This window comes from Onychostoma macrolepis, chromosome 20 (assembly GCF_012432095.1).
Source record: "Onychostoma macrolepis isolate SWU-2019 chromosome 20, ASM1243209v1, whole genome shotgun sequence".
NCBI classification, from domain to species: Eukaryota; Metazoa; Chordata; class Actinopteri; order Cypriniformes; family Cyprinidae; genus Onychostoma; species Onychostoma macrolepis.
Window position 1 is genome coordinate 9,231,540 of NC_081174.1, and position 9,039 is coordinate 9,240,578.

Sequence of the window (9,039 nt, forward strand, 5' to 3'; positions counted from 1 at the left end):
GAATGATAACAATAAGGATCGTTTTAACAGAATACATTTAGTCCACTCTACAACTGTAACGATAATGGCACAGAGGAACAATACTGTTGGAATCACTTACAAAATGGGACACTAATCCAAAGTTCTGTCGTGAATCTCTAGATGGCGCAGTCCGATGGGTCTAACTCAATCTAACATAATGACATCATCACATGGTGCAGCTGATTGGTTCTTTTTGCTTGCTGTAGCAGTTGCAGCACACTTCAGGAACCCTTCACCTTCCCCAGCTCCACCTGTGTAGATCTGCTATGGGGAGCTTCGTGTATGCTACGGGGTTATTTCATACTTGTTATATGTTAAGCAGCAGTATTTCTTACATGCTCACAGCAGGATGTATTAGCAGTAGAAAGGCTCAGTACAGCAGACCAGATCATGTACATTACCGTGCCATACCCTCCTAGAGTTGTCATGATAGAAATATAGTTATCATTATAGCTAGCTTTATCATTATCGTTCTGTGGTGTTTAATGGACCCAAACTTTTAAGTGGTATTGTATGAAATGATAAAATAAAAAAAGAAAATTGACAGCACGTCATATTTTTGTTAATTCTTCTGTAGAAAGATGTGCTATTTGAGCTGTAAATTTATTCAGAATTATCCTTTTGCACCTTGATTGCATCTTGAAGGGCACTGAAAGTTCAGAATTGGTCTTTTAATAATCGGATTACTATCTAATCTAATCTGGAAAACGTGGCTAATATAAAAGCACAGAGTGCCTCAGATTGTTCCACATTTTCCTCGTTTGTCCTGATGTAACCTCATTGCTCATATGACTGTAGTGGGAGACCAACTTGACAGCAAATAAAGCCCAGAGGTCACAGTGTCTCTGCTGGGGCAGGCGGTTGTTCCTGGCCCAGTTCACAGGGTATGGGACACACTAATCATCATAATGACTTGCATAATGTCTGTCTGCTATTTTTGCCTGTATGGGAGAAGATTAGTTACCTGTAATCCACGTCTTTAGCACCAGGTGGTCTTTTCCATGCTTCTCCATTGAACATGGGTTTTGTTTATGTACATGTTCCCAGGCAAAGAAGCCTAATGAAATGTTTGAAGGATTCTAATGATTTTGTAATTTGGAACTAATTGCAAAACTGATCCTACTGGGAAATATTTTCATAATCTACACAGAAAATAGATACAGTACATAAAAAGTAATTCCATTAGTTCCTTTGTGATTTCGTCAATGACATTAAACATAATTGATTCTCACATTTCTTGTAACCAATCAACATATTTCAATGGACTAGAATGAGATCTGAGATTTCTGAGCGGAATATTTTTAGCAAATAACAAATTAAATGATACAGATGGATTCAGTGGTTCTCAATCTTTGATCTTAGAAAACCTGGATGTATTAAGTAGTGTAATTTTTAAATTAATTTCTAGAACTGGAAAATTCATGAAAATTAATGAAATCATAAAATGCCATGGGCATTTGTATAAAGAACATGCAGAACATAAGAGAATTTCTACTCAATAAATATTTTACTGGTAGAAATTCTGAGAAAAAAAAAACCCGATCCAGTAAATCAAGAGCAAATGGGAATGACATAAAAGTTCAATGGTTAAAAAGAGTTAATCAGCTCTTTAAATTTTTAAAATTCTGAAATTTATTTTAATCTATGGACATTCTTATAGTTTCTGTAAATCTCAAAACATTTTGAAAACAAAGCTTGTTATTACTGTACACATTCCTTATAGGTGTTTTGACTAGGCATGCATTTGTTTGTCTCAGGTATCCAAACCACCTCAACTAAATCATCTAGCATTTGAAACACTTAGTTTAAAGGTCATCCAAGTTCAAAAATGTGAACTAAGTTGGACATGATTTTAAAGAAACTTTATACATCTATCATGCTTGACTGTTGCCTGCTTTGCCTGTGTGCCAGTTAATTTTTTGGCTTCATTTTTAATTAAAAAATAATGAAGCGTGCAGTCATCTCGTAATGACTGAACACTGAGATTTGAAGTACATTTGGCTGGTCAAGGTGCTCATAAAATCTCTGCTGAATGCAGGACTCTTTCCAGGACAATCAAACCCAGAGATGACTTATTGCCGGCCCTGCTCTCTCACAGTCTCTTCTCGTCTTTGTAATGAAGGAATTAGTGTTTTTTGATTAAAGGTGAAGTGGCATCATTTCTCCTAACAACTCACATCGCCAAACGGCCAGACGTTAGTTAATAAGACAAAAGATATTGAGTGTAATGTCAAAAAGACAAATGAAGAAAAGAGAAGTCTTTAGCTACCTTTTTTATTGAGTACCCACTGTATGAGAAACTGAGGATCACAGCAGCTGAGCTGTGTCCGGCCTCAGTCTCAGTGTGAGTGTGTTTGTGGATCATTCTGTCAGGCTGATATGTTGAGCTGACAGGCTGATGCTCTGCTGGGCTCAGACTTAAAGATGGGGATGATGGTTACTGACCTGTTTCCACCTCAGGGCCACTGCTGGAGGGCTCAAGACATTGTGTGTGAGTGTGTGTGGGTGTGTGAGAGAGTGACAGGGAGGATGAAATTGTGTCAGAATAAAAAATGAGAAACAAAACTTAAGTTAAGCATTTTTAATAGTAAACGTTGTTTTTCAGGTTTTAGTATGTTTGCTAAAATATACATACACATTAACACTCATAGTATTAATTAGGGATGCACGATATTGGATTTTTGCCGATATCCGATATTTTTCAACTCATTTTGGCTGATACCGATATATTTCCTTTTGTTTGGAAACAACACCAAGTCTCTGCTGTGCAGAAATTATAAGCAAAATATTTTTAATTTTGGTTAGTTTTTAACAAAAACTTATTTGTTAGAATTAAATTTGAAAAAATAATGGTTTTTTTTGACAGTACATTAAAGCTTTGAAAATAACTATAAATAAACTTTATAGTTTATTTATAACTCCCCCAGAAAGATGCAGTGTTAACCCTAACATTTTATTTTAAGATTTAACATTTGTAGATGGACTAAAGCAAAAGTTGTAAAAATTCTGAAAATCTTTTAGAGCTTATGATTTGTTTAAAAAATAAAACATTTTACACATTATTGAATAAATCAGAATATATATGAAAGTTAACAAAAGTTATGTTTGTGATTTCATGTAAGCTATAGCTTCTGACCATTACATCAAAACATAATCATTATTTTATGACATCAATTACTGCTTTATTTAATCAGAAACATCGAAATGTTATTTGTATAGGCTATTTTACTTTTAATTTAAATAGAAGTAGGCCAACAGCGCCCCCTAAAGATTAAAACTCCTTACAGAACAGGCATTAGGACCCGGGGGAGGCTGCCGCTGCACATGCTATTACTGTTTACTCTATCACACACTGAAGGCATCATTCTGTACTGCTTTTACAAATTAAATGCAGCGATCCAAAACAGTGAATCTAATCATCATTCAGACAAAACTTTGCTTCAAGAATGAGCCGCACTGTTGACTTGATCTAATTACATTATATTAACATTTAAAGCCGTTATCGGCCGATTCCGATATCAGTCCGATAATATCGTGCTTCCCTATTATTAATCATAAGAATGTCTGTATTAATTTGTAACTTAATTCATAACTGATTCTTAAGGTTACTTTCAGAATGATAATGTTTCAGATAACTGTCAGTTTTATAAGAAAACAACTAATAATATAATATAATATAATGTATAGAATCATACTTTTGTACTTACATCTAAATATGTTTAAAAAATGTTATGTTTATGTGTGCATTTATATATTTATATATATATATATTGGTACATTTATATGAAACAGTGTAGCAGTATATTAGATTATTCTTTGTATATAAATACATCAAAATCATCATATTTAGTCATTCCCATATGCCTGCATAATGCACTCATATTAATAAGGCCAAAATACTTTTAATATAAATATATATTGTGCAATTTTATTATAATTTTACAGTTTAAATAACTATTTTTATATTATTTTTCAAGAACATGATTTACTATATTTTAACATTTTGAGCATCATTACTCCTGTCTTCAGTGTCACATGATTGTAAAGCGCTTTGGGTGTACAGCAATACACAATAAAGCGCTATATAAATGCATCATTCATTCACTCACTCACATGATCCTTCAGAAATCATTCTGACATGCTGTTTTACTGCTCAAAAACATTTCATGTTATTAATAATGTTGACAACTAAGCCTTTATGTATAATGCATTATAAAAGTAGTTTTAATGCATTAATTATGCCTTGTAATGCACCTTATAATGCATTGTACAATCTTATGAATAATTGTAACCACAGTCAATACATTATAACACATATAATGTATTGATACATAATGCAACAATCAATTCATTGTTGCATTATGTGATTTAAATTTGGTTATAATTATTTACCAGAAGATATGATTTATTTAAACATACATTATGAATAATTATAATGCATTATACCCTTTAATAACCCTTTTAATTATACATAAATGGTTACCCTTTTTTGGAAACTGATACTTTTTTCAGGATTGTTTGGTGAATATAAAGTGAATATTAAAATCCTTCCTTATTGAATAAGAATATTAATTCTTATAAAGCAAAAATCTTATATTGTTGTTGTTTTATTCCGGCCCTCATCCTCACCCATCCTCTCCTCTCGCTTCTGTCTAGATGAGGGGCAGACGGTGTGCCAGGGGCCACCGGACATGCTGGGTCAGCGCCTGGCGGAGGTGGGCATGCAGCTGCGATCGGAATGCCACCAGGGACTGGGTTACTGGGACTACCTGTTCTTCATCGCCATCGGCTTCGTCATCTTCAGCGCCGGGACGGTGTCGGCGTGGGTGATGGGCGTGCTCATGGTCCTGTACGAGCGCTACAGCAAAAGGAAGAGCGAAGAGTTCGACAGCGAGGACGAGGAGGAGACAGTCACCCGAGGGGCAGGAAGTGGAGGAGGAGGAGGAGGAGGAGGAGGGGGTAACCATGGCAATGGGGACCTGAGCAAACCAGGCATGCAGGTGTGACCAGAGGACAGAGGGACGCTGGGAAATCTTTGATGAACAGACAGCAAGCTGCGGACAGAGCGAAGGAGTTTTCTTTTCTATAAAGAGGTTTAAAGTGCACTTTTTTAGAATGTGTCAACATTAGTTTTAGATTAAGAGATGAGCAGGGCAGGACAGACAGATTAGATGTATTTCTATTCTTATAGGTGGACTCAGACAGAGAGACAGTTGAGAGGGTAACAGTGACCTTTCAGCTGAAAAAGATCGCTGTTTCTGACAGATCTGAGGGTTGGTCTTGGTTAAAAGCATAGAAATAATGCTCACACACACACAACGCTCTCCCCAGTGTTAGTAATGTAATTGGGGCAGGGTGACAACACTGTGTTTCACATTTAAGGGAAAGACTGCGAGAAGAAAGGAAAAGGGAAAAAGACAGATAGGTAGAGAGGCTTGAAGATTTATCCAATAACCTATCTCAGCTTTTATTTACTAGCTCGGTCAAAGGAATAAAATTGGAAGATATACAAGGCAGTCTCTCCAGACTCATGCAGTGTGAAATGAACGAATAGAAGACGGAAGACTCTTCTAAACTGTCTGCACAGCTCCATGGAAGGCTGAAAATGCTTTTTAAGGGGTCACAGACTGACTGACTGCTCAAATGATGGACTGATAACATTTTATTGCAGGGCTTTACAATAAGGATTTTTTCTGCTTGCCCTATCAGGCTAGTAATTTTCACCCTGACGAATATTATATAAATGTTGATGAACAATAATTATATGGGCCAATACAATAAATATTATAATATACAATCTAAATTATAATATCAGAATTTTAATATAAATTTTTAAAAATATAAATTTTTATCGTCAAAACACAAATTTGGGTTGGGTCAGTATTTGTTTTTTAAATTAATACCAATATTCAGAAAGGATGCATTAAATTGATCAAAAATAAAAATTACGATTTTTACAAGAATATTAAGTAGCACAACTGTTTTCAACACTGAAAATATTATTAATAATAATAAAAATAACATTGATTAATATGAATGTTTCTTGAGCACCAAATCAGCACATTAAAATGATTTTTGAAGAACCATGTGACACTGAAGACTGAAGTAATGGCTGCTGAAAATTTGCTTTGCCATCACAGGAATAAATTGCATTTTAAAATATAGTAAATATTAAAAAACCAATGTTCAAGTTTGCAAGCCATAAAACCACACATAGATGATTAATGAATGCACTGGCCCAACAGGGCAAGTGAACTGGCCGTCAGAACGGGCCATCAGACCATCCTTGTTGTTGAGCCCTGTATTGGAAGGGACATTATTGATCTCAGTAAGACTGTATGCACTGCACCGAAAAGCCTTACACACAAGATGTAACCAGTCCAGCAATAACACCTCCAGGTGATACTGAGAGCAATAGAAGGAAACGTGTGAGTGAGTGTGTGTGTGTGTGTGTGTGTGTGTGTGTGAGAGTGTGTGGCTCATCGCAGAAAAACTGCTATAGGTGGGGAAGAATAAAATATGTCAGCATTCTGTAATTTTGGCAAGGCTTTAATTTTTTTTAATCAAATGTGATTCCACCCGTGGCTACCACATCATGCCACTCAAGGGCAGAGCTAAAGTGACCCCTCTCTCTTCACACTGCACCATCAGCACTGGAGGGAATTGTTCCCGCTGAGAGTGTTGTTTTAGTTTGCGTTTTTAACGCAATTCCATAAAGAAATTATGATAATGGCACATTCAAAAAATGGTTTGTTATGAATTCAGCACAATTCCTTATCTTCTAGGTTGTTGGGGATTCAGCAGACTACTACAATCTGGCATACTTTGCTCTGCAGCATTACTACTGCAATCCAGACACCTGAATTGGCTCTTTAAAATACTGACAGTGCTCTCTTCTGCACAGCATGTCTGTATCTATAGCTATCCTCCATTATTTGACCATCACTGGGTGAATTACTGCTGCCATAATAATTAGAAAATGTTCACAAACATCTTGTTTGAACTAAATTGGTTTCAGACAGCTGCAATGGCAAAACGTTAATTTCTCCAGGCAAATGGCAGCATCTTTTGTGACTTCTTTATGGTTGAGCACTATACCAACAAAGCTAGCACCTGGTGAGATGCTGGATTGTTGGTGATTAGTGAAAAAGGAGCAGTTTCACTCCTGAATTACCACATACAAAAGGTGACACAACTCTTTTAGCAAATTCGCCCACCTGTCTTAGCATGTTTTATCCCTATATTCAACCTCTGAAAGAGATGTGTAGAGCAGGCACGTCCTCTCATCTCTGGAGTTTTTAGCAGAGAGGGAAAGCTGATTTTGGGGTGTTGTGTGATTGAGGGTTGCTAAATCCATCTGTAACGGGTTAAAGAGCTTAAGGGAATAATGCTTGTGGCCTTGGCTGCTCTCAAAAATATCTTAGCTGCTGCTTTTAAAAATCGATATATTCTATAGCTAATATTCTGTTGACTTCTTGTTCTCCATTTTCCTTGGAGCTGCAGTGGGTAATTTCCGTACAACTAGTGGCACCCAACAGAATTATGACCTTTTCCAAACAGGTTTCCCAGACACTCTTGTCTACAGAGCCCCTGAAGCAAAATGGTGATTGTAAAAAGAAATTATATTTCAATGCAAGAGAATGAAAATATGAATCATATTTCAATGCGAAAGAACACAAAAGTTTTTAGAATGTTTCCTTCCAACTCATTTTGTTTTCCATCACTACATCCCTCTTAGGGGTTCCGTTCCCATTTGTCATTGGTCAGTCAAACAGATAGTTCCGCCCCAAACTAACACCATTGGTTGAGTCAGTGTTGCTTTGATGGGCCACTATAACAATCAAATTGCAATTTTGTTTGATGTTAGAAGTAAGACTATGTGAGTGGAGAAGAGTGACAGAAACTGGGCAATATAATGTTTAATATTACTATTACTTACTTATATATATATTTTGTAATATATCAAAGAGTTTCCAGTATATCAAAAAATGCTAAAATTAACCCATTATATGTTGCCCTTATAAGGTAGTGGCTTACAAAAAAATAAAAAAATAAAAATAAAAAAACACTAATAATCCAAAATGATGCAACTCTGCTCCACTTCTCACGTCTGACATTCTCTGTCTCTAATGGTGCAGAAATTACATACATTAAAACCTGCACATGCTCACTAAACCCTTGTTGAAAATTGGATTTGAATTAAGAAGTCTAGAAAATCCAAAACCCAACAAGCTGGTCTTTTCATCTGCGAAGTCTCAACTTCAGGTCACAACCCTGGACTGAATGTGTGTGCGTGTCGGCACATCTATCTCACCTCCTCAGCCTCTCATTCATTCTCTCTCTTTCGCTCTCTCTCTCTCTCATTCTGTCCCCTCTCACTCGTTAGAAGGTGGGTCGTTTCAGATTACAGGTTACAGTGGGATGTCACCATGTCAGCATTATTTTGAAAGTGTTAGCCCCATCCTGAGAAAGACTAATAATACCATGTCTTCAGGAGAACAGGATTGTGTGTGCACAGTTGAGCCAGGAAATGCCTGGAGAGACTTCCTCAAAAACAAAAGAAAGAAATATACTGCTAAAAATGTTGTGACAGAAACATACAGTAGAGGTCGAATGAATCATGCTGATGTCAGCATCATGGCAATATAAGGATGGACAGCAGAGGTAGTAAACTTTATAGCAACACGCTGCAGTGTGTGTGCCGGTTTCACCTGCCGTGAACTCTGAGAGTTATCATGCGTGACTATGTCATCGCCCTTTAGAAGAAGAGAGAAATTGGGGAGGAGTTGTATTGGTATTTTATTCCTCTATGAATATTAATGTGTAATATAACAGGTGATAAATGGGATGAGCCCGAGTGCTATCCAATAGTCAAGTTCAGCGTAAGAGCAGGACTTTATCTGAGTCTCCAGGCACTAACAGTGCCACAACACTGCAGTCTGCTCAGCTCCAAAACCGCAAGCACCATCAGCAATGCAGCAGGGGTGGCCTGTGTCAGGAAGATCTGTAGAGATACTC

General features: G+C 36.6%; 1 protein-coding gene across 1 annotated transcript in view; it reads left to right on the forward strand.

Annotated features, from left to right (window-relative positions):
* The window catches only part of LOC131527711 (leucine-rich repeat-containing protein 52-like), a 34,732-nt gene extending 26,894 nt beyond the window's left edge, over window positions 1-7,838 (forward strand). The window contains exon 2 of the mRNA XM_058756973.1: window positions 4,678-7,838. Within this exon, the coding sequence (XP_058612956.1) occupies window positions 4,678-5,027 (350 nt within the window). The 3' untranslated portion in view covers window positions 5,028-7,838. The remainder of the gene's footprint in view (window positions 1-4,677) is intronic.
* The last annotated feature ends 1,201 nt before the right edge of the window (window positions 7,839-9,039 follow it).